The 24,959-nt window shown below is 42.9% G+C and overlaps 1 protein-coding gene across 1 annotated transcript in view; it reads left to right on the plus strand.

Moving 5' to 3' along the window:
- Positions 1 to 24,959, plus strand: part of GORAB (golgin, RAB6 interacting) — a 193,373-nt gene that overhangs the window by 59,738 nt on the left and 108,676 nt on the right. Inside the window, exon 3 of the mRNA XM_044085272.1 lies at positions 22,878 to 22,979. Coding sequence (XP_043941207.1) covers positions 22,878 to 22,979 — 102 coding nt within the window. The remainder of the gene's footprint in view (positions 1 to 22,877; positions 22,980 to 24,959) is intronic.

Genomic DNA, 24,959 nt, shown 5'->3' on the forward strand with positions numbered 1-24,959 from the left:
ATCATCACTTGGGGAGTTAATAATGGCTCCCAACTTGCAATTGTCTGCAAACTTTGTCAGCCAGAGTGCCTTCATGTTGGCCTGGACTTTAGAGATGTAGATACCAAACAGGAGAGGACCCAGGACTGAACCCTGTGGGACTCCAGTCGTGACTGGTCAGAGGTTTGATTTGGAGTCAGCTGCTTTCACACTGTGGGTTCTCTCTGTGAGCCAGTTTGCAACCCACCTAGTGATATAGGGGTTGATGCCTAGCTTAGTGAGTTTTTCTATGATTCTTGAGTGGGGAATGGTATCAAAGGCCTTGGCCAGATCAAGGTAGGCTCTATGAACCACCTTGCCTTCATCTACAGCTCTAGTGACTGACTCAAAGAAGTCGACCAGGTTGAGCAGGCATGATATATCCTTCACAAAACCAAACTGTGTGGGATCCAAAGTTTGGAGATTCCCTGCATCCTTGTTTATTAGGTCTGTGATGATGCGTTCCATAGCTTTGCATATCAGACTCGTCAGGCTAATGGGGCGATAGTTCCCAGGGTCCATATTCGCTCCTCCTTTTTGGAGAGGGATGACTGTAGCAGTGCACCATTCGGTAGGAACAAAGCCTGAGGTGAGGCTGTGATTGAACAGGGCACACATGTGAGGTGCCAGTTCACTCTGTAGTTCATGTAGAACACAGCCAGGGATATTGTCAGGGCCAATAGAAGCTGTATTCTTGGCCTTGGACAGTGCTGTTTTAACCTGTGCAGCAGTAATACTGGGTGCCTTGCAATCTACTGGTATTGTGATTGGTCCTTTGGGGGGGGGTAAAGTTGGCACTGAATCTGTCAGCCAGTATATTGGCAATATCTGTATAGGAGGTGCCATTGTGCAGTAGCTCAGAGCAAACCTGGGTATTGCCGTGGAGATTCTGTAAATAACTATAGAAGGGCTTGTGGTTGTCTTTAGTATCTGCTGCAATTCTGTTTTCACAGCTAACTTTAGAGAATTTGATGAGGAATCTCCGCTTTTTGTTGAGGCTGATAAGGGAGTTTTTCCAGTCTTAGGACTTCACCTTATTCCCCATCAGTTTCCTTCTTCAGTTGTAGAGTTTGTTTATGGCAGGGACCACCAGATTGGCTTCCTTTTTTTGAAGGAGAGCATCTTGCTTCTGTTGGGTATGGTGAGATCCATGCATTGAAGGAGAGCATCTTGGTTCTATTGGGTATGGCGAGATCCATTCATTTGTGTATGTGTTCGTACAGTGCATTGGTGTATGATTCAGCGGTCATGCAACTGTGCTCCATTTGCATGGGTGCCGTGAAGTTAGCCGTTTCTGTTTTTAGGAGCCCAAGGTTAGCTTTGGAGAAGTTTTTTGTGGTGGTTACATTTGTGGGGGGGGGGGGTGTAGATTTCCAATGTGATTAGTTTGTGGTCGGATCTAACCAGGGAGGAGTTGACTATTGGTGTAGAGCAACAGTCGCCCACATTAGTAATGACCAGTTCAGTGTTGTTGGTACCTCTAGTGGGGGTAAGAATGAGCTGGTCCAGGGCATTGGAATTAATGAATTCCAGGAAACATTGGGCAAGTGCATTGGTACATAAGTAGCTTTCCCAGTTAATGGAGGGGTAGTTGAAGTCTTCCAGTATGAGAGTGTTAGGTTGGATCCTAGTACTCCCCATGGTGCTTAGGAACATGGGAGTGTGAGTCTTGGAACATGGTTGGAGACCTATAGCAGGCTATGACTTGAATCGCCATCTTAAATGTTAGCTGCACCTGAAGTATCTCTGATGCGTTATGTTGGGCTACCAGTCTGGAGGTGTGGAGGTGTGCGCATCCTTTATGAATATGGAAACACCACCGCCTTTGGAGCTTTGGTCCAAGTTCTGGGGCCAAAAGGTGTGGAATGAGTTATAGCCTGGTAGTGCAGGGGTGCCTTCTGCTGCCTTGAACCAGGTCTCTGTTACAGCACAAATGTTGATGTTCTCCATTTTAAGCAGTGCTTTGAGCAAGTGCATTTTGAGATTTAGACTTCTAGCGTTGAGCAGCATGACCCTCAGGTTGCATTTGTTTGTAGCTGTTATGGTGGTAATTTGGTCTTTGGAACACCGCCTAAAAAAGGCACTATAGGGGTGGCAAGAGCCTTGGCTGGAAGCCCAGGGGAGACAGATGCAGGCCAGCTCTGGGAAAGCATCGAGGTCCGTTAGTCATGTCATCCCAGGCAGACAGATACTGGATCCTCTTAGAATGACACCAGAAACATAGCCAGTTGTTGAAATCAGTCATTGTCTGCTTGTACTGTGATATCATTCTAGGTAGGATGCTGCTCAGGACTAGGGTCATACCCGCCTGGGCTACATAATCCAAGAGCTCCTCCAGGTCTCTCTTCATGTAGTCCAGGGAGGTACGTCTCGGGTCATTCACACCCACATGTACAATGACAGAGTCATATTTGTACCTGTTGTTGAGGGACCTGAGTGCATGCGTTATATGGCAGATCCTGGCACCTGATAGGCAGCTGACTGTTACTTTCTCCTTATTCAACCTAGTGAGTGGGACATCAGTGTGCCTCACCTCTCTATCAAGTCACCTATGACTAGTGTGTTGGGCATGCTGTTTTGCCTTAGGGGCTTTGGTTGAGTGGCACACTGTTTAGGAGAGTTGTGTGCCTCGTGATTAGTGTTGCGTTGTGGTGGTAGAGTGCGTTTCTGCCTTGGAGGTCTCTGCTGTTTGGGTAGATTTTTATTGAGAGCTTCTGCGAAGGTGGGTGTGTGGTTTGTGTTTTTATGTGAAGGCAGTGCTGGTGTGTGTTCTGGAGGGCTGTGTGTTCCATGTGGTGTGGTCCAAGTGTTGCCCTCCCCTTGACCAGCTATTCCAGTCTTGGCTGGAGAGTGCGTGGCTTACAGTTTGTATATATATATATATATATATATATATGTGCATCTCTTGCAAGTCTGAGTGTTGGGAGGTAAGAGGAGAGGGTTGTCAGTGTATATTAGGCAGTTGTTTGTGTTTCACTGTTGTAGTCATCACATTTGCGTTATCTGCTTGCAGTAGCCCTCAGTCGGCCTGGTTATCAAAGTCTTGGGTCCTGCATCGGTTGATGTCTCATCTTCTGTGATGTCAGGTAGTCAGGGGTATAAAGCAGGCAGCCGACGCCATTACATCAGTCTTTCTTGCTGTGCGGTGCCCGAAGCAAATGTTGGTCGGCCGACTCCTGAAATTTTCGTTTTCGAGTTTCAGAACCAAAGTCTTCAACTAAAGCTAAGTACCCCGTTGGGGATTTTTCTTGCTCTAAACCGATGTCATTAAAAGTCAATAATTGTATTTCTTGTGGAAAGCAAATAAAGATTTCCATGTGTACTGTATTCCTTGCCTAGGCCCTGACCACGATGTACCTCGCTGTCAGTTTTGTGCCTTATTTAAGCAACAAACTATTCGTCGTCTGTATATTTACACTTCTAAATATTTTGGTGCTCGGTTTAATTATCCAGATATGTCTTCGGTAAGCCATCCGACTACCAACATTCTGAAAAAATGCAAAGATAAAGACAGAGACAGGCTGCCTAGGTCCAAACTGCCAACGACGCTTCTCCTAAGCCAGTCGCCAGTTCGCCGGTACTCAGTGAGGCACTTTCGCAGCCCCTGATACCCGCTACTTCAGATTCGCAGGCCTCTACTGAGACCCATTTGGAGTCTGGTATGCCACAAGATGCTTCAACTGTGGAACCTGTGGATGTGTCTACCTTGGATGGGTCTGGAGCCGCTGTACAGGCAATGGCTTCTGAGGGTGTATTCAGGACTACTGACTTGCATATTAAACAGATGCCATGTTGTTCTTCTAGGCCTAAATCTCGAACCATGACTAGAAAACCGACACCCAGACCACGTGGTCAGGCCTCTGTGCCTAAAAAAACAAATGATAAGAATGGCTGAAGACCTTATTACTTTAATCGGGGGAAGCCACCCTTCCCCCTCTGAGACCTAGGACTGAATTTGCTTATGATACTTCTGACCAGGATTCTGAATTTTCTGTTTCCTCTAATGACCAGGATTTACCCGTATCTACCTATGAGGATTCTGATGCAGAGGGCTGTATTCCCTCTGCCCCCCCCCCCCACCCCCAGAGGATTTCTGTTTTGGTGAAACTCTGCATACTCTTAGGGAGCATTTTTGTTGGGAAAGCCAGGATTACTCTGACAATAAAAAAAGGCTTAGGGATTTTTTACTCCTACCTCAGCACAGGCCTTTAGCTATCCCTCCTGTACTGGACATTGTGGATGATGCCTTTTCAGACTCTAGTTTGGCCCCTGACTCTTTACCTCCTGCTCCCAGAAAACCTGATAGATAGATATTACAGCGTTCCTGACTCTCGCAAGTTACTTTTTTAAAAATCCTACTGCGGATCCTGATACCATTTCACAGGGACCCAAGAGCATTAAGGCTGCTACTGCCAAAAATCCTACCCCTTCTGTTAGAGACTCCAGGGCGCTGGATAGATGGGGTAAGAAGGTATACACTTCTGCAACCTTGGCCATCAGGGCCTTAAACTGCCAAATTCATATGTTAAAGTATCAGCAGCATATTATTGGACTACTTAAACAGAAAATGATGTTGATTCCTGATTGTGCTGAAAATAAGGATTTACAGGATTTAATGCATTCTGCTGAACAGGTTGGAAAACTTACTTTGCAATGTGGTTTTGATTCACTAGAGGCATCTTGCAGTGCTGCTGTCACTGGGTCTGTACTTAAAAGGCATGCTTGGCTTAAGGAGCAATCCTTGCCAGATCATGTTAAAGCTAAATTGCTGGATGCTGCCTTAAATCAGGACCACCTGTTTGGCACCAAAGCTGAATAAGTTCTTAAAAAAAATGAAGGAAAAAGCTAAATCTATGCAAACTGTTAAAGATTTCCTGCAAGTACAGCCTCCAAGATTTAGTAGGCATTGGCCCTCTAAGAATTGGTCCTTTCCTGTCTCTTCCAAGCCTTCTCAGTCCAAACCCACATCCAGCAGAACACCCAGGCTTCAGTCCCAGGGTACGCACAGGACTAAGCAGTGGGGAGCTCCCACTTCCAAATCAGGGAGTAGTAAGACTCCCCCCTATGGTAAATTGTCTCAGTGACTTAACTTTAAAACTTCCAAGCACTTCTCAACTGACTGCTCCTTTAGGGAGAAAGATTGCTCTGCAGGCAAAAAACTGGGAACTCATTACCCAGGACAAATGGGTTTTAAATATAGTTTCCCAAGGATACAGATTTCAATTCCATAAGTTACCAACCCCAAACGGTTGGCCAGATCTACCCCCAAATCAATGGGTAGAAGCTCAAAAGCAAGTACTTTCTCTCTTAAGCATAAAGGCTATTCAAACTGTACCAGAAGAGGAAAAGGGACCATAAAGGCTATTCAAACTGTACCAGAAGAGGAAAAGGGACAAGGTTTTTACTCAAGACTTTTTCTGGTACCCAGAAAGGACAACTCATGGCATCCTATCCTGGACCTATCTACCTTAAACACCTTTTTGGTGATTCCAAAATTCAAGATGCTAACTCTTCATCAGTTGCTTCCTATGCTAGGCAAAGATGCCTGGTTGGCAACACTCGATTTATAGGAAGCTTACCTGCATATCCCAATCGGGGAATCTTGCAGAAGATACCGACGCTTCAAAGCAGGCTACTTGCACTCTCAGTTATCTGCACTTCCCTTTGGCTTATCTACTGCGCCCAGGGTATTCACAAAGTGCCTAGCTCCAGTCATTGCATTTTGCAGGCAAAGAAATATTCAAATATACCCATACCTGGACGATTGTCTAATTCAAGCAGAAAGCCAGAACGTACTTTTGAATCATCTGGCATTTGTACAAAAGGTGCTAACTTGTCTGGGGTACACCATAAACGAAAAGAAATAACACCTGGTACCCTGTCAACAAGTTATATTCCTGAAGCTTGAATACAACTTCCCAGATGGCTTTCCTCATGCCAGAGAAACACATTCATTTGACAACCTACTTCAAACTAGTGGCCACAAAAACCCTGCTGTCTGCAAGGCAAATACTGCAAGCCTTTGGGTTCATGGCCTCCTGCATTCTACTAATTCTATGTGCAAGACTGCTTATGAGGAAACTACAATGGTATTTAAAAAGCCTATGGTGTCAACATTCTCGGGACCTAGAAGCAATGATTCCTATCATACCTTGCCTGCGGTTAGCATTCCTTTGGTGGGCAGAGGCCTGCCACCAAAACAAGGGTCTACCATTCACTGTATCCCCTGCCAACCAAACCCTAACAGACGCATCAGACTATGCATGGGGGGCTCACCTGGCAGGGAAGTGCATTCAGGGCAAATAGAACCCAAGTCAAATGCACCTACATATCAATCAGAAAGAAATGTTAGCTGTAGAGAATGCTCTGACAGCCTTCAAGGACCACATTCTTCCAGGACAATTAGTGGTAAAGACGGACAACACGGGGGCACCCATTCTTACCCCCTCTGCAGACTAGCCATGGCTCTGTGGAACACAGCCTTGAGCTACCAAGTGCATCTACAAGCTCAATTCCTGCCAGGAAAACTAAATACACTGTCAAACGAACTAAGCAGGAATCTCATGGACGAGTGGAAACTGGAACCAAAGACTTTCAACATGTTGACAAATGGGGGAGCCCAGATATAGACCTGTTTGCCTCCCCCCAGAACTACCAATTGGACAAATTCTGCACAAGGACTCCCCACAAACAAGCTTGGAAAGTGGATGCTCTATCTATTGGTCAGCTGGAAAAACTTATCAGTTTATGCCTTTCCTTTCCTCCTCTGCCTGTCCTAACCAAGGTACTACTAAAGATCAAACAGGACAAACCAAGGATGATTCTGAATGCACCAGACTGGCCATGCCAACACTGGTACCCCCTTTTACGCAATGTGTCACTGCTGGCTCCATGGCACCTGCCTCAGACCCCTACCCTGTTGTCTCAACAGGAAAACTGGATTCTGCACACTCAGCTTCAAACCCTGAACCTAGCAGCCTGGCAGCCTGGCTAATTACCTAATCCCTCTGCTACCATCCCTCAGTAAACAAGTGTTGGATGTCATTTTGGAGGCAAGGAGGCCTAGTACTAGAAAATCTTATGCTGAAAAATGGAAAAGATTCTGTGCCTGGAACCAAATTCAAGGGATGGGCACAGCAGCGCCCAATTTACCTCAAGATTCTTCAATGCCTAACCGAGATGCTTCACAAGGCCCTTTCTTTTTCCTCCATTAAAATTCACGCCTCAGCCATTTCAGCTCATAACATAGACCCACCCCTCTTCACTCACCTACTGCTCAAGCAGTTCCTCAGAGGGGCCAAAAACGTAAGACCACCCATGAGAGCCCCAACTCTAGCCTGGGACCTCAACTTTGTATTGGAAAAACTCACCCTCCCTCCTTTTGAGCCAGCTGCAAGCGCAGATTTAAAATTCCTTTCTTGGAAAACAGCCACTTCAGCAAGAAGGGTATCTGAATTACAGGCCCTAATGGCAGTGGAGTCTTTCATCATTTTTCATGTGGACAGGGTTTCCCTCAGGACCAGTCCCTCTTTCATGCCCAAGGTGGTATCCAGTGTGGCTCTTAATTGATCCATTCATTTGCCTACCTTCTTTTCTAATCCACAGAACAAAGGGGAACGGATACTGCACTCCTTAGATGTGCACAGAAAACTTAGATTTTACTTGGATAGGACTAAACTTCAAAGGAAATCTGAACAACTGCTGGTTGCATTTGCTGCAGGGGCAGAGGGAAAGGCTATTTCAAAGCAAACCATTCTAAATGGATAGGCCATTGCACCATGGAAAACCTATTCCACAGGGGATTAGACCCCATTCAACCAGGGCTGCATTTACCTCTACAGCCTTTCCCAGAGGTGTACCCATCGGGGACATCCTAGAAGCTGCTACCTGGAGTTCTGTACATACTTTCACCAAGCATTACCATTTACCAATTTTCTCTAAATCCAGAACTGGCTTTGCCACTGCAGTCTTGCAGGGCCTTATAGCTGGTCCTAATGCTATCTAAATGCCTCCTCCCATCCTTAGCTTTGGGAATCTACCCAAATGTGATGACTGCAACAGTGAAACACGAAGAACATAGTACAGTTGTGTACACTTGCCATAAATGTAGATGTTCGCGTGTATTCACTGTTGCAGTCCTGGTTACCCTCCCTCCAGCCCCCTGACTTCTTTTGGCTATAATTTTACTCTCCTTACTATACTTAAAAGCTTTTTGATGTATTTGCTTTTCTCTTGGAGGTGTAACCTTGTATGTATATATTTAATTGCTTCCCATTAGGGGGCGCCTGACATTTGGGGCAAGAAAAACTGATGTAATGGTGTCGGCTGCGTGCTTTATACCCCTGACGTCATGGAAGATGAGACGGCAACCGACGCAGGACCCAAGACTTTGATAATCAGGCCGACTGAGGGCTACTGCAAGCAGATAACCCAAATGTGATGTCTGCAACAGTGAATACACTCTAACATCTACATTTAATCAGTGGGGTATTCAAGTAGGTCTTTTTGCTCCCCCCCCCTGAAGAGACAACTGCCTCAGTTATTTTCCAAAGTTCCACTTCCTTTGGTTTGGAAGGTAGACACCATTTGTTTTTCTTGGAAGGGAGTATTCCTGTATGCTTTTCCTCCCCTACTTCTTCATGTACAAGGTTCTTCACAAAATTAAGAAGGACTCTCTAAAAATGTTGTTGATGACTCCCTTTTGGCCCAAATAGCAGTGGCTCCTCTTCGTCTTCCATCTGGCAGGAGCAGTCAACACAAGTTACCTAACCGCATGGTTCTTCTCACACAGGGGCACTGTCCTTCACCCTTCTCTGTCCAGTCTTCACCAGAAGATCATATATGTACACATGGAAGAGATTTTCTCTTTGGTGCCTTACACATCCCCGGACCCCTTTTCAGTGGGGAAACCCTTTGGTTCTTTCATACCTGTGTGATAACTACCTCACGCTGGCTTGGCATATTATTTAGTGAAACCTCACTTGTCAGCCATTTTTGCCTGTCTGCCATGTACCCTCCTGTGGCATCTAGGTTTGAGATCAAACAGTTTCTTAAAGATGTCCTTCGTATTAGACCCCCAAGAAAGTCCATTCATCCTTCTTGAGATCTTAATTTTTTCTTGAAAAACTGACTCTGGCTCCTTTTGAGCTTGCTGCTGTAGCTGCTTCCTTGCAACATTGCACCTGGAGGACTTGTTTTTATTGAGTTTACCTTTATTTAGTCGAAAGGTTAATATGCAATCGCTCTATTATGTGACTGATTACCGCAAAATTCAAATGTGTATAGAGTAAAATGGTAAAGTGGAAAATTCAGTTTAACCATTTTCGAACTGCAGCATTTCTTAATGTTTTATCCAACATTGTTATGTGGGGGGGGGGGCAAGCCCCCCACAACCCCTGCTACTTTAATATATTAACTCTGAGATCGTAATACAGTGAAGGAAAGGGTACATGTCCCGATCCCCACTATAGTGCGATCTGTACCCGGAATGCCGACTTCAGATGAGCAAATGCACTAACATTCGCTCATTTGAATTCACAACAATGGAAGTCAACATTCCCAAATCTTGCCATTGTACTTTTGCACTTTGGTGTGTCGTACAACAAACTCCCGACTAAATAAAAGTAAACCGTTTTATTGGCTGCTTTAACCTCTTCCAGAAGGGTATGTGAGCTGCAGGCCTTGATGGCAGTTGTTTTTTCATAGAGACAGGGTGTCTCTCCATATGAATTCTTCTTTTACGCCCAAGGGGGCTGATGAGCTGTCTCTTAATCAGTCTGTCCACCTTCCTTCTTTTTTCCCTTCCCTGCAATCTGCTAGTGAGAAGGTTCTGCATACTTTGGATTCACATAGACTGCTCAGGTATTATTTGGATAAAACTAAAGCCTTTCGTAAATCTGATCATCTTTTTGTTTCTTTTCATACCGGAACATTGGGTTGCCAGTTTATAAGCAAAACATCTGCTCCTGATTTTCCAAGGTCATTTTTTCATCATAAGCAATTGCCTGCTTCCACGAGAGCTTATTCTACTACAGCAGTGGTGTCTGTGGGGGCTTTCTTCAAAGGTTTGGACATGAACTCCATCCTTACTTGGTCTTCTGTTCACACATTCACTAAACATTACAAACTGGATATCGTTTCCAAGGCCAGGGCAGGTTTTTCCAAGGCTATTCTTCATGGGTTCATGGAGGGCTTCTCCCTGCCTTCCTCTCCATGCCTTTACTGTAGCTTTTGTACTGTCCCAAAGGTGATAAGTACTGCAAAAGTGACAGGGAAGGACATAGTGCAGTTGTGTAAAATCTTACCAAAACAGTAGATTTCTTGTTTTTCACTGTTGCTGTATTCACTCCACCCCTCTTACCCCCTTTTCTCTTCACTTTGCATGGATTAATTTTTTTTTTTTTTAGTACTGGTTGAGGAGTTCCACTTCTTCTATTCCTTCATTCCTTTTTTGTGGTTTGACATGTCCACCTTTCTACTGGGGGTCCTAATTCTGCTGGGGCACCTCAGTTCTGAGTTGGGATTGTCTACACATCACTTTTATGCCCTATGCTTGTGTGAGGAGCATATGTCTGATGAATGATGCTGGCCAGACTATGGGCCATCTTTGGCAGGAGATCCCAGAGGTGCTGAGTACTGCAACAGTGAAAAGAAGGACATCCGCTGTTATGGTAAGATTTTACTCAGCTGTACTTTTTGACATGAGGGATGTGTTAAAGTAGTGGATGTGGCATCTTGAGAAAATCACTGCGGAGGGAGAGAGAGAGTAGTAAATAGCTGATGGGCCAACTTTTCTGTTTGTTGGGGTGTAAATGTCCATGGAGTCTTTGGAGCTTCTTGCTGTAACTAGCAAAAAGATAGGCCCTGGAACACAAGTATTGCCTGAGTCTTTGTGAAGACATTAGCACTGGGGCAGCATTTGCTTAGACTGCACATTCAGCACACAGCAGGTTTGTGGAGCAGGGGCATTGGTGAAGATCCTGCCCACTCAAGATGAAGGGCAGCTTGTGTTCAACTCCTCCCACCTAGCACAAATATGTTCTTGTATAGTTCCCATGGAGCTGCTTACTCCTGGAAAGCAGGCATCCTTCATGGGGTGATGGGTGTCCTCCTTCAGGCAGGGCGAGGGGTGACTAGATCAGTAGTCGAAATGTTGGGGATTGAGGGCAGTGAAATACAGTGTAGGCAGAAAGCCTCCGTCATTATTAAAAATAGAACTATCAGGCCGGGCCTGCACTGGAACAGTGTGGTCAGTCATCTAGTTTCATAAAAGCACTGAAAAGGATGCACTAACCTTTAATTATACTGTGGCATGTGCTGATCCTTGATGTGTCAGCACAGTGTGTGTCTGATATGTGGGATAATGGCTGCTGTGTGTTCTTTAAAGCAGATGGATTCTTCTTTTTGTTACTGATGCATACTTTGTCATGATTCATATGCATACTTTGTCATGATTCGTATGCAAGTTCCTTCTTTGGTTGTTGTTGTTGTGCCTTTCGGCTTTTCCCAGTTAGGGGTCGCCCAGCAGAACTCTGGTCCGCTAATGATTGGTAGTTGATTTTTACGTGCCGAGTTACCAGCCCTGATGCACAACCTTCAACGAAGGTATGCCCATTTACGCATGTCTCCAGGCAGAAGACGCTCTAGCTGAAAATCAAACCGGACAGCGTCTTACTGTGAGGCGACAACACTACCGCAGCACTAAATACAACTTAAGCCCATTATAGCTAGCTATTCTGAATTTTATTTTGATGTGTGCTGATATTTTATTTTATAGGAGCAGATTGTTTCACCCACACTGTAGTTAGTACTATTTCATAAACCAAAGAAAATCCAAACAACTGAAGAACAAGTAACACGGATGGACTGGGTTGCACTTCAAACAGTTTAATAAATCCCAAGACAAATAACACAAAGCGCTTTTCGTCTCCTATAATACAGAGACTTCTTCAGGTAAAATTACACACAGTAACCAACTCTTTATATTACTCTGCCACTCCTCCTAATTCATACAAGACACCACCTACTTGTTAAAAATAAAAGCGATAGAAACAATAAAGAATGACTAATATTATACTATTAGAAAACGTTTAAAAACATGTATCAACCTTTTATTGATTTTGGAATTAAATCTAAAAACAGATGTGTATGTAGTATTATATACAATATTGTATCTACTAGATGTAGCTAAAATACACTTGTATTATATTTCCTATGGATCGTATCTTTTCTAGCTACGAACCTGTGCAAAATATGCATAATAAATATCTAAAAAACAACAAATAATCTGACCTAAACTATTTTTAATTATAAGGCATGCTAAAGTCATATATTGATTTAAAACTGAATATTGAAGTTCATCATATACTCATGACTGAAAAAATATATGTGCATATGTTTATAATGTGTGTTTACTATAAACCATGTCATTATTACTTATGAACCTGTGCAAAATATGCATAATAAATATCTAAAAAATGTCTGAACATTCCTAAAAAATCAGTAGGTAATCAGACCTAAATAAATTGAATAGTTTAGTAACAAGGCACAATTAAAAATGTATAAACATGCTAAAAAATAATAAGAATAAATATTCCAAATACATCATATGTTGTTAGATTTACCTCTCTAAATTTTTCAATTTAAGAATATAAGAAATGAATTGTATTCGATTTATTGTATTCTTAAATTGAAAAATTTAGAGAGAAAATTTATTTTTACCAAGTAGGTGGTGTCTTGTATGAATTAGGAGTGGCAGAGTAATGAGTTGATTACTGTGTGTAATTTTACCTGAAGAAGTCTCTGTATTATATGAGACGAAAAGCGCTTTGTGTTATTTATCTTGGATTTATTAAACTGTTTGAAGTGCAACCCAGTCCATCCATGTTACTTGATGTCCTTCAAGGATGCATCTGCAGTCCTTACGTATGGGTTGTCCTGCCTCAGGCAGCCCTTCGGCTGATTCCAAAGTCTGGGTCCGCATCGCTGATGTCGCCGCGTCAGCCAACGCTATCTTCCCCAGTCTTTCTTGCCGCGCGGTGCCCGAAGCAGAAGCAGTTCGCAAGTGCCGGTCGGCCAGCTCCTGTTATTTCAGCTACCAAAGTCTTCAACAAAAGCTAAGTACCCCGTTGGGGACTCTTTCTTGCCTCAGCCGATGTCAGATCAAACGGTTAAAGTTAATAATTGTTTAAATTGTGGGAAACAAATACCTCATAAGGATTTCCACTCTTACTGCTTACCTTGCGTAGGCCCAGACGGCCTGTACAGCCTGTGCTTCCTTCAATAAACGCACTCTCGGGCAGAGTTTGCAGAGGAATATTTGGGAAAATTTACTATAAAATGCCGACTTCCGACAGCTCATTTACCCAAAAGGAGAAGGACCGACACACGTGGTCCGGTTCGCCGACTGCTAGTGTCTCGGTCTCTGCTGAAACCGAATCTCTACTGGTTCCGACGCACCGGAGGCTTCCACTGGGTTGGTCTTAGAATTACCTTCTGAAACCGGTGCTCCGGAAATATCCGACACCATTTCTGTGGATAAAACTACCCGGGCAGCCAGGCCTCCTGTATCCATGTCCATTAAGGCCTTTAAAGCTGCTAAACAGCCAAAATCTCTCCCTCCCAAGGCTATTCCTCAGGGATCCTCTACAGGTTCACAAATTTTAAGCTTAGCTGAGGACCTTATCTCCTTAATCAGGGGCTCTCAGCCACACCCAGACATGGGCTCTCAACCTCCTCCAGGCAAAAGGCCCAGGGTTGAGCAGACAGATCCCCAGTCCTCTGATGAGGCCTCAGATGACTCTGCCCTTTCAGATTACCAGGAGGAGGCCTTGAGGATTCTGATGCAGAGGAATCTATTCCCCTCGGCCTCCCCCCCTGAAGAGTTGTCCTTTGGGGAGATCCTTCACTCCATGAGAGAGCATTTCAAATGGCAAGGCCAGGAATTCTCTGATTCCAGGAAGAGGTTAAGGACCTTTTTGCATTTGCCTCAGCATAGACCTTTGGCTATTCCTCCTGTTTTAAATGTTATAGAGGATGTGTACTCCGAGTCTAGTATTTCCCCAGACTCCCTACCTCCGGCTCCTGTCAAACCCGACAGGTACTACAGGGTCCCGGACACACATCTATTCCTTTACAAGGGCCACTCGGCTGACCCAGAAACTATTTCCCAGGGGCCTAAAGGGGTTGCAACCTCCACTACTAAGAACCCACTTCCTTCTGAAAGGGAATCCAGGGCCTTAGAGAGATGGGGTAAAAAGTGTACACTTCTTCCACTCTTTCTTATGAGATCATTGAATTGTCAATTCCATATGATACAGTATCAAGAATATCTGTTAGATGAATTGCATAAAAAACTAACCTCACCTGAAACCCTAGATCGCAAGGCGCTTCAGGATCTGGTGCATAACTCCCAGCAGGTTAGCAACCATTTTTTACAGTGTGGTTATGATGCATTGGAAGCTTCATGTATGTCAGCAATGACAGGTGCAGTCATACGTAGACATGCTTGGCTGAAGGAACAAACACTGCCAGATCATGTTAAAGCAAAGCTTCTGGATGCACCCCTGGTAAAACAAAAGTTATTTGGTTCCACGGCTCAAGAGGTCTTAAAGAAATTTGAGGAAAAGGCTAAGCCAGTACAGACAGTCAAAGATTTTCTCCAGGTCCAACCACCAAGATTCAGCAGAAATTAGCCTTCTAAGAATTGGTCCTTTCCAGACACAGACAGATTTCAGAGGCAAAAATAGGTGTGCCAGAGGTAGAGGGCAAGCTAGAGGCTCCTACAGAGGGCGTCAGTGGCAGCCTCCTAACCAAAGAGGTAGTGCAGGACCTACTCCTGCTGCACAAGGACAAACTCAAAGACTTGACTTTGACCCCGCCAACCAGGGCTCAATTGGAAGCACCTTTGGGTGGAAAGCTATCTTTATTCTCAGAAAATTGGCACATTATTACAAGGGACAAATGGATACTGCAAATAATAGACAAAGGATACAGATTCCATTTTCATACATTACCAAAAAGACAAGGCATGCCAAATCTGCCACAGAATCAAAGGACAGAGGCTTTCAAGCAAATTTCCAACCTACTGCAAATGAAAGCAATAGAAAAGGCTCCTCTCATAGAACAAGGCCAAGGATTTTATTCCAGACTATTTCTTGCCCCAAGAAAAGAAAAGCAATGGAGGCCTATTCTGGACTTGTCCGCACTAAATACTTACCTCATTGTGCCAAAATTCAAAATGCTGACCTTACAGCAACTCCTTCCCATGCTGGGCAAGGGGTCCTGGCTGGTAACTCTAGACCTCAAGGAGGCATACCTGCATGTCCCTATCAGACAAAGTTGCAGAAGACACCTCAGATTTCTTGCAGGTTCAGAGCATTATCAATTCTCAGCATTGCCCTTTGGCTTATCTACTGCGCCCAGAGTATTCACGAAATGCCTGGCATCAGTAATTGCACATTGCAGACTTCAGGGATTCAAATATACCCATACCTGGACGACTGCCTTATACAAGCAGACAGCCAACAAACATTGGTAAAACACTTGAATTATGCCATCCGCCTACTTCAGGCCTTGGGATACACAGTCAACATTCAGAAATCAAGACTTGTTCCATCCCAAAGAATAATTTTTCTGGGTGCAAAACTAGATACAACCACCCAAATGGCTTTTCTCACAGAAGAAAAACAAGAACAACTACCGGATTATTTCAGAAACCCGACAAAACAAACCCAACTGACTGCAAGGAAAATCCTAAATGCCCTGGGTTTCATGGCATCTTGCATTCTTCTGATTCCACAAGCAAGGCTGCATATGAGGAAACTACAGTGGTACCTAAGGAGCCTATGGTCTCAACACAGTCACAGCCTAGAAGCTTTGATCCCCCTCATTCCATGCCTTCAAAAGGAATTTCTGTGGTGGGCTCAAGCAAGCCAGTCAAACATGGGTCTGCCTTTCAGCAAACCAAATATCTGCCAAACCATTACAACAGATGCCTCAGACCATGGATGGGGAGCGCACATGGAGGGCAGATGCATTCAAGGACAATGGACACAAACAGAATTTTGCCTGCACATAAACCAAAAGGAAATTCTGGCAGTGATACATTCAATCGAGGCCTTCAAGCACTTCCTGCATCAAGGCCACCTGCTAATAAAGACAGACAATACCACAGTTATGTGGTACTTAAACAAGCAATGAGGTACCCATTCTTATCCTCTTTGCAGTTATCCTCTTTGCAGGCTGGCAATGAATCTTTGGGAACTTTCCCTAAAACTCAATATAGAGCTGCAGTCCCAGTTTGTACCAGGAAAATACAATGTTCTGGCAGACGGCCTAAGCAGAAACATCATGGATCCACACGAATGGATGTTGCACCCAGACACCTTTCTTCAAATAACACAATCATGGGGAAGGCCGGACATAGATCTTTTTGCCTCCCACCACAACCATCAGCTGAAGAAATTCTGCACAAGGATATACCACCCACAAGCATGGAAAGTGGACGCTCTCTCTTTCAGCTGGAATACTGTAACAGTATATGCATTTCCACCTCTTCCGTTAATGACCAAGGTCTTACTGAAGATCAGGACAGAACAGCCAAAAGTGATTCTGATAGCTCCGGACTGGCCAAGACAACACTGGTACCCACTGTTAAGGAGCTTGTCACGCACGAAACTGTGGCCTCTACCACAATGGCCACTTCTTCTGACACAGCACAATTACAAAACTCTGCACTGCAGCCTAAAAACATTGCAGCTGACAGCCTGGAAAATGCCTTGACTCCTCGCCTGGATAAACTATCCAAAAGGGTAAAGGATATCATCAAGGAAGCTCGGCGCCCTTCCACAAGGAAGGCATAGTCAGCAAAATGGAAGAGATTTCGCACTTGGAACTCCACAAAGGGCCAAGATCCGACAGTAATGAGCATTCCACATATCCTGGAATACTTGGCAGAAATGCTCCATAATGGCCTCTCTTACTCTTCCATAAAAATTCATGCTTCAGCAATTTCAGCAGAGTACAACACTGATCCACCTGTATTTCCTCATCCGCTGCTAAAGCAGTTTCTAAGAGGGATAAAAAACATCAACCCTCCAAGGAAACCACCAGTGCCTACATGGGACCTTAACTTCATGTTGGAAAAATTAACTCTACCTCCCTTTGAACCAGCAGCATCTGCAGAACTACAGCTCCTGTCTTGGAAGACTGCCTTCCTTCTGGCCATAACCTCAGCAAGAAGAGTATCTGAGTTACAGGCCCTCATGGCAGTACAACCATTTCTTACTTTTCATCAGGACAGCGTCTCATTGAGAACCAATCCTTCATTCATGCCAAAGGTGGTATCCAGGGTCTCACTGAACCAAGCTATTCACCTGCCTACCTTCTTTCCAAATCCACAAAATAAAGGAGGGAAACTTCTGCACACCCTGGACATTCACAGACAGTTGCGCTACTACTTGGACAGAACTAAGACTTACAGGAAAACTGACCAGCTCTTTGTAGCATATGCTGCTGGTGTACAAGGAAAAGCAATTTCCAAACAGACAATTTCAAAATGGATAGGGAATTGCATTTGATTCTGTTACTCTTTTCATGGCAAAACTGTGCCAGCTAACATTAGACCTCATTCCACCAGAGCCACAGCCACCTCCACAGCCTTCTTAAGAGGGGTGGCTACAAAGGACATTTTAGAAGCTGCTACATGGAGCTCCGTGCATACATTTTCCAAGCATTACAACTCACCTTTATATTCCAGATCCAGAGCAGGCTTTGCTACTGCAGTCCTGCAGGGCATTTTAGCTACACCATCCTTTTCTTAGGTCCTACCACCCCCAGCTTGGCTATGGTATTCTACCCATATGTAAGGACTGCAGATGCATCCTTGAAGGACATAGTACAGTTTTGTACCTACCATAAATGTAGATGTCTGATAGGTATGCATCTGCAGTCAGGCTTTCCCTCCCTCCTACCCCTCTGTGGTATTCCTTGGGTATTTATCCCTCTTTCTAGCTAGCTGGGGTTATCTATTATGGTGTATTTGTTTTATATTACTGTGCATGTTTGGAAATTTTTTGCATCTCTCCAAATTTAGCTTTCATTAGAGGGCACCTGGCATCTGGGGCAAGAAAAGATGGCGTCTGCTAACGCCTTTATACCCCAGGGGGAAAAGGGCGACATCAGGACCCAGACTTTGGAATCAAGGGCTGCCTGAGGCAGGACAACCCATATGTAAGGACTGCAGATGCATACCTATCGGACATCTACATTTATGGTAGGTACAAAACTGTACTTTCTTTAGTACTATTTCCTTGTAGTCCATAAGTAAAGATATTTTGACATCCGTAAGTGCTAGACATATCTCTCAACCACCCAGGGGAGGAATCGGGGACATGGCAAAAAATAATTGGGGGGTACTAACGAAGGCCTAAAAACAGGAACAAATTTTAATAATTGCTTTTATGAACTCGCTTGTTACAATAACCAGTTTCACATTAACATCCATTTTCTGAAAGATAAAGTCTGAAACTTAAACATTTGTCACAGTTTGTGTCTGGAATCCTCAGTGATTTGCAGAAAACCATACATTTTACAATGGACGGACCAAAAATATAAGGCGAAAATCAGGACATTCTGCAGAATTCTGGACAGATGAGAGATGTGCTAGACGTGAATTTGTATCGGCGCTGCAGTATGAATATTTCAGATGGAGTTCAAGTACCCTGTTGTATTGCCTGTGTAAGCAACCAGTCAGACTGAATGTAAGTCATGCTCAGTTGTATTTATTTGTGAAAGGGAAGAGTGCAGCTGAAAGAAGTTTACCTTTTAAAGGAAATCTACAGAAAATATGCAATGAGATCAAACTAAACCCAGCTTGTCACAGAGCTTAAAAAACATATATGCATTTTTGCATCTGATAAATTTGCAGTAGGTCCATATCATGTCAAGTTATACTTCATATGATGTCGCAGCCTTTGTTTTAAAGATTGTCACATACAGCACTGTATCAGTCTTAATAACATTAGTATTACATTTCCCTTGTGTTGTACTGATCTACATTTGTTAGAAGCCATATTATGGTTTTCCAGCCATATATTTAGTGTAATTAAGGTGTGTGGAGCGAAAAATAAACTAGGCTATCCAAATTGTTGGCTGCAGATATTTCCAGTGTATTGTTAAAATTGTTGGTGTGTTGTGTACTTTGTAAAAGTGTTCACCTTATTTTGCTGATTTTATTTTTTACACTGCTAAACCTCTAGATGCATTCCTGTGAGTTGATTTTAAAGTGTCCAGCATGAGCCATCTTGTACTAAAAAGTGCCCATTTGCGATTTGGAAATATGTTGGCTGTGATGAAGTAACACCTCTTGATTGGCCAATTTGCATGTCTCTGAATCGCGTTTATTACCACAACGTGCAGATAATTGCTGATCTGTATGTTGTAGTTGTAAAGCACTGCTAGTGTAGACATTGACTCTCCCCCTCACCCCCCCACACACAAACCAGACCGTGCCATGTCTGCTCACCCTCATACTGTTTTAAGTGTCATTACAGCATTTATCTATAATGCCTTGGTGGCTAGTGCATTGCACTACCCCCCCCAATCCTCATACTGCTGTTGGTACTATTACTGTACTTGAGTATTCCCTGCTGCTCTGGTGCATCTCCAGATCCTGTACAGCCTTTATGACACTTTAATTCTTTCCTGGTGGCATACTGGTCCTCCCCACCACAATAGTGGTAGGTGTTTGAAGATGCCCTTTTGACTATGTTCAGTGTGCTGATGTGATGTGTGGTAACATTCATGCTGATCTACACAGCTGATTGATTTCTAAAAATTGCTCGCTAAGCTATGCAGGTGCTTTCCTGGAGGCAATTCCAGGGAGAGAGCATATGACTAATTATTACCCCCCCCCCCCCCGGAATGCTTCATTAGCATTCACCACAGTCACAAGATCAGCGCTTCATGATGCTACACGTGTTTGTGTTGGAGGACCGTACTGCACCATGTAAGGACAATTACTAAATCACAGTGTTGATGTGCTCTGCATTTGAATCGAGCCCAGGACTCTCTAATTTGATGTGGTAGCATTTTTGGTCATTTTCTTGAATGAAAATCCTCCTTTGTAATTTATTGTGGTTATTGAAGACTACTTCGTTCTTGTTGGTGTCCAAAACTTTTACCCAAGGATGATCTCCTTATTCTTACTCTGGTTTGCAGGTTGTAAAATTGTTGCCGAAAATTGAAATGGGATCCTGGATTGTGAATACGCCCTAGTGGTCTTTGGGTGAATGAAAAAAGTCTTGTGTTAAGAAAAAAATACTGTTACTTTGTGCAGTAGGTGTGAAGGGTAGTATTAATTGGAAAGATGTCTTTTGGATACAGATGCATTGTAAATGTTTGAGTTTCTGTCCATGTTTTATTATGGAACTTGCTGCCCACTCTTCGTACCTCAGTAAGAAAATTTGTGATCTTAACTAAGAAAGTGCAACATTGCCACTGCTTCACTCTTCCTGCTCTCTGCATCACTAGTCACATTAAAGATTTACTAACTAAAATATTTCTATTAGTGTGCACATTTTGCATTGTTTCTCTTGTTTTACCACACTGTATTTTGAAACTGTGTGCCATTTTAAATGGCGTGCACTGTTATAAATTGGACTAGTAATTTTGTTAAGCAGTTTTGTTTTGTTGGGGTTTAGGTTCCATTTATTATTGCTTTTAGTTCTAATCTCCCTTTTCCTTCCAGCTGGAAAAATCTGGATTTGGTATTCTTTCCCAGCCAGTACTTTTGAAATAAATAACTGTTCAGTTTACTAGGGAATACATTTTCAGTTGTCAGTTCATCTTTCAAGGGTTTACAACATCTTGGTGTCTGTCCAAGAACTCGGTCAGATAGCTTTTATGCCTTTTATTTGAGTAGTTCCCTGCTGTGTTGGTCTGGCATCATTTTTAAACTGGAGTGGAACTGTCCCAAAGGTCTCTGCAGACAGTTTGGCAAAGCTGAAAGCACATCAGCAGACAGGCCTTACACTCTCTTATTTCAGCGGGATACCTTTCCTCCATAAATCATCTTGCCAGCAATTTCATCCTTTCCCATGAAATTTGACCAAGAACTAACAGACTGGTAGTTGTACTGTGTGTTCAGAGGACTAAGTATGCAGGATGGATTATGGTGAGCCATAAGCACTCAGGCCCTGAGGCATCCATAGTAGCTTTTTTGTGTAACAAACACTTGTGTGTTTGGAAGAAGAATCCTGATTTGACATTGCACTGGGTTTGTAGGTTTGTCTTTGCAGCTCTAAATTCTTTGAGGCAGATTGTCTGAAGTAACAATTTTGCAGGATTGCCGAGTCTTTTATTTTTTGTGGAAGAGGATATCCCACACTTTAGTAATAATCCCCAGGGGTACTGCATCTTCATGAATCATATGCAGTGATCTTTGTGCAATCTTCTGATTCACCATCAGCCATAATCCAAATGCTTTACACAACGTCAGATTAGTATCATGACACACTGACTAGATGACAATGTCAGATTAGTATCATGACACAATGACGTCAGATTAGTATCATGACACACTGACTAGATGACGTCAGATTAGTATCATGACACACTGACTAGATGATGTCAGATTAGTATCATGACACACTGACTAGATGACAATGTCAGATTAGTATCATGACACACTGACTAGATGACGTCAGATTAGTATCATGACACAATGACGTCAGTTTAGTATCATGACACACTGACTAGATGACGTCAGATTAGTATCCTGCCACACTAACTAGATGATTTACATAATCCATTTGCTGTTCTGATCACTGCCCTAAACTGTTCAATATTCCTGTTCTTCTGTTTCAGTAGTCCTGTTACTGCATTTTAAATATGTGACAAACTGTTTTAAGGCTTGCATTTGCACTGTAGACTTAGCCAAGAAATGAAATTGTGCTGGTTGCTTTATATGAAGGTTCCAGTACTTCTTCCCCTTTTATGCATGGTTATTTCAGGAATTTAGAAAAAAATAATTAGGGCTTTCCTTTTTTAAATGCATATTTTTTTGGGGGGACAGGACTTTTTTTTTACATTTGTGCTCAGTTTTTAAGTCATGCTTCTGTTAGAATATGGCACAGTACACAGCAGTATACTTAACTGAAAAACAGGATATCCTGATGCAAGGTCATTAGGATATCCTGATGCAAGGCCATTAGGATATCCTGATGCAAGGCCATTAGGAGGCCATTATTCACATCCTTATTTTTTCATCTTTCATGGTTGTAGCATGTAAAAATGGCAGCTCCTAAAAGTAAATTAATACTTTAGTTGGGTAATCACTGATAATGTTCTTCTTCTTTCGGCGTTTCCCAGTTAGGGGTCGCCACAGCGGATCACCTGTCCGCTAATGATTGGCAGTGGAGTTTTACAGTGTCGAGTTGCCAGCCCAGCGCCCAACCTTCCACAGAAGGCACACACATGCACACACTCACACCTAGGGCCAATTTAGTGTGTCCAATCCACCTACAGCATGTCTTTGGGATGTGGGAGGAAACTGGAGCACCTGGAGAAAACCCACGCGACCACAGGGAGGACATGCAGACTCCGCACAGAAGGCACCACAGCCAAGGATCGATCCGGAGAACCTCTTGCTGTGAGGCGACAGCGCTAACCGCTGTCGCTGATAATAAAGTATAGAATTTTGCTTGTTTAAGGAAAACCGTGACATGCATTTTATGTCCTCAACTAGCAGTGTTACTAGCTTTCCCAAACTGTAAGGAATTGTTGCTGATTTGTTGGGTTCTGAAATCTGTAGTAGTGTTTACTCTTCACAGTTTAACCGATTCCTATTTTCTCAATAGAAAGGAGAGATCTCGGCTGGAGCAGTTGCAGCTGGAACAACGGTTGATGGAAGAGAAGAATAAGCGAAAGAAGGCACTTATTGCAAAAGCAATAGCTGAACGGTAAGAATTCTTGTAGAAAAAAAACATTTGTGTGCAGATATTTGTCTACATGGGCAACAAAATCTGCAAATTGTGAACATATCAGGAGTCAGGTTGCTCTTAAATGATTTGCATAACTATGTATGTACAAGGTGTCAAATTGCAGTTACTGTGCTAATAATGGCAATTTTTAAAACCTTATGTATTTACTGTTAATCCAGTTAGTAGGGGGAATAATGTCTCCAGCCTCTGCATCTGTCTATTTGTAAAGGTGAAATTGGAGGAAAGAGGTTAAAGGAGGCATCAGGCTTACTAACAAATGGAAAAATGTTCTGTTTTGTTATTGGTATTGCATTGTGGTGTACTTTTGAGGTTTTGATGCACTGGACCTTTTGGTATATAAAGAAAAAAAAAGACCTGTGATTAGTATTTCCGGTAAGGGGATAACCAACTTTGTTGTAAGATGGGGTCACTAGTTAAGGGAAAGCCTGCTGTGACACATACATTCTTTCATTTCAGAAATCGGAAGATTGTTTGCTTAGTGAAGCCATTGTATTAGTTATTAGTAAAGGATGAATGCTCAGAAGCTGTTTATCCGCATGTTACGATTCGTGTTGTAGTTGGTTGTAGCAGAAAAAAGACTTTACCAATAAAAAGAACAAAAAAGCCTTCTTTTCTCTCTGCTTATTTATTTTATTTATTTATTTTACATTTGTTGACTGGGATAGTCCTATTGGGCTGTAGCCCTTTGTCAGCGGAGGCCCCGGGAGAAAAGCTCCACAAAACAACTATACAAGAAAATTACATGATAAAGTAATGTACAATACAAAAAGTTAAGCAAAATATTCATTAACCGTGTAAATAAGAAAAAAAGAGACATTTATATGATGTAATAAGTGAGGAAACGGGTAACGGCAAAAAGCAGCAAGACCATATTTGGACTACTGAGAGTGTACAGCTGTACTATTTTAAGCTGTTTCTGTTGTAGTCTATAGGAGGTGTAGAACTTGAGTATAAAGCCATGTTGCAAGACAAGCCATCGGGTAGCAGGATTGATTAGTAGTGTGCAAAGTCGCAGCTGTTTTACCAAGGTGGAACAGTATACATGGCAGATCAAGAAACTGTAAACTACTATTGTAGTAGATCTAACTCATCCTGGTGTTCTGAAATGCCATGAATACAGGCAAGTTATGCCCATCTGATATTACACAGATCCCACAAAGTAGCAAAAGCGGAATAACACACAATAATGAAATATAAGGGATTAGTTTTGAGCTTCTCTGATTCCATTCCTTCAGGGTCCATATCATTTAGCAGGCAGTGAATATGAAGTCTGAGGAATTGTACAGCAGTATAGTGGTTTTCTTTGCCCTTACCTGTCTTATGTTACACTGATACAAACTTCATGAAGATTAGAAATCTGTATTCTCGATGTGTGTAGCGACCCTTGGCTGTACCAGAATGCAAGAGTAATGTAGATGCGCTTTTAGTTAGTGGTGGGGGTAGCACTTAATGGATTTATTAGCATAAGTGGTGAATCAAGCTGCTTTTACCTTTAGTGAGAGAATGAAATGCATCCCATTTGTAAGGAGGAATTTGTGTACCAGTAAATGTTCAGTAAAGGTCTTGTTTTTGGGCCGATTCGAACATTGTAGTTCTCATTTTTAGTAGCGTTGGTTGGTGTTAGGAAAACAAATGTCCATATGGAGCTGTACTGTTTCATTAGACATAATTCTGTTTGAGCCCCTAAACTGTCATTTAATTTTTCCTTTATTTTTATTAGGGTCTTGGTCATTTATTTTTTGAGTTTTAAGATACTTTAACTTACTTTGGTGTGAGATAAAATAGAGCTTTTCCTGCCATTTAATTGTGGACCTTGTATTTTTACATGGGTAGAGCCTTAGCCTTTGCCTTGAATTTATCTGTCTGTTAGAACATTTGGAGAGATGTTCCTTGATGCCCATAAGTGTTACAAGTATTATCCAACATGTCATTATCATC

The sequence above is a fragment of the Protopterus annectens genome, chromosome 10.part0 (assembly GCF_019279795.1).
Source record: "Protopterus annectens isolate FY-2018-M chromosome 10.part0, PAN1.0, whole genome shotgun sequence".
Classification (NCBI taxonomy): domain Eukaryota; kingdom Metazoa; phylum Chordata; order Ceratodontiformes; family Protopteridae; genus Protopterus; species Protopterus annectens.